A 1916-nucleotide genomic window follows, 5' to 3' on the forward strand; every position below is an offset into this window, starting at 1 on the left:
ATGAACAGCGTCATGGACGACAACAAGCTGCTTACTCTACCCAATGGTGAGCGTATCCGACTTCAAACTCACTGTTGTATGATCTGTGAGACTTTCGATCTACAATACGCTTCACCTGCTACCATTAGCCGTTGTGGAATGGTTTGGGTCGATCCGAAGAACCTCGGATATCGTCCGTACTACGAACGCTGGCTGAAGAAAAAATATCCAATGGTAGCAGTTACTGCATCTACCGACACACCGCCAAGTGTTATTTCTCCACCTCCTGGAACTCTAGTGACCCCATTGGAACGAATTTTACTACTCGAATTGTTTGACAAGTACGTGCCCAAATGTATCGATTTCATCCTGGACGGAGTCTTCAGTAAAGACGAGGTCGTAGCCAAATGCCAGCAGGTGATCCCGATCAGTAACATGGAAATGTGCAAACAGCTCTGCATTTCGCTGGATGCTTTCTTACCAAGTGATGGATCTTTAGACCCGACAACAGATCGTGCTAGTGTCGAAGGGATCTTTTTGTTCAGTGTGGTGTGGTCTCTAGGCGCTGCTCTGCTAGGTAGCAGTCGAGCGCGATTTAACGAGTTCATCCGGAAGATAGCAGACTGTCCGCTGCCTGCAACGAGTCTGTATTACAACTTCTTCGACTTGGAGACTCGCAAGTGGCAGCCATGGGAATCGCGAGTCGTGTCGTATACCGAACCAGCGCCATTCAACTTTTCACGAGTGTTTGTCCCCACCACCGACTCGGTTCTCTACAGCTTCATCCTTGCTAGTTGCATGCGAACAGAGAAGCCAATCCTGTTCGTAGGAGAGAGCGGTACAGCCAAGACTGTGACGATCCAGAGTTATCTCGCGGGTTTAGACCAGCAGACTTGTTCGACGTTGAGTATTAACTTCTCGAGTCGTACAAGTAGTCTGGACGTCCAGACGAACATTCAAGCTAACGTTGACAAGCGCTCGGGCAAGATTTACGGACCTCCGGCAGGTAAGAAGCTGTTGATCTTCATCGACGACTTGAATATGCCCAAGGTGGATTTGTACGGAACACAGCAGCCCATTGCACTTCTTCACTTTGTGATGAACCGTGGTAGCATGTACGACCGTGGCAAAGAACTGGATCTGCGTATTCTCAAAGATTTACTCTTTATCGGCGCTATGGGACCTCCTGGTGGTGGTCGGAACCAAGTGGATCCACGATTTGTGGCTCAATTCAACGTATACAACCTCACGCCACCAACAAAAGAAGTGTTAAAACACATTTACGGATCAATAGTGACCACTTATCTGCGCAACTTTAGCGAAGAAATCCAAGCCAAGGGAATCAAGTTAACCGAAGCTCTTCTTCAGTTTTTCGAGTTTACACTCGAGAAATTACCGCCCACTCCATCAAAGTTCCACTACATCTTCAATCTACGTGATCTCGGTCGTGTCTGTGAAGGTATCTGCATGGCTACGACCGATAAATTCGATACTTCTGGCAAGATTGTGCGTCTATGGCGCAACGAAGTGAAACGCATTTTCTGTGATCGTCTCACCAGCGAGTCCGACAATGCGCTAGTGGACGGTGCCATCACACAGATTTTGCGTGATACGTTTCCTGACGAAACCGAAGTAGCTTCTGCTGATCCGCTCATCTTCGGAGACTATGCGGATTGTATTGGACGGATCACGGGCCAAGCATCAACCGAAGACGCTCGCTTGTACCAAGACATGGAGTCGTATCGACGTATTCGTGGCATCTTCGATGAAGCGCTGGAGACATACAACTTGGATAACAAACCGATGACTTTAGTGCTCTTTGAAATGGCATTAGAGCATCTGTCGAGGATTCTACGTATCATCCGGAATCCTCTGGGTCACGCTCTACTTATCGGTGTGGGTGGTAGTGGAAAGCAGAGTCTGTCTCGACTTGCAGC

At 48.3% G+C, this 1916-nt stretch overlaps 1 protein-coding gene across 1 annotated transcript in view; it reads left to right on the plus strand.

Moving 5' to 3' along the window:
- Positions 1-1916, plus strand: part of PPTG_00868 (hypothetical protein) — a gene marked incomplete at both ends in the record, with an annotated part of 13196 nt that overhangs the window by 7104 nt on the left and 4176 nt on the right. Inside the window, one exon of the mRNA XM_008892441.1 lies at positions 9-1901. Within this exon, the coding sequence (XP_008890689.1) occupies positions 9-1901 (1893 nt within the window). The remainder of the gene's footprint in view (positions 1-8; positions 1902-1916) is intronic.

This window comes from Phytophthora parasitica (genome assembly GCF_000247585.1).
Source record: "Phytophthora parasitica INRA-310 unplaced genomic scaffold supercont2.1, whole genome shotgun sequence".
NCBI lineage: Eukaryota > Oomycota > Peronosporomycetes > Peronosporales > Peronosporaceae > Phytophthora > Phytophthora nicotianae.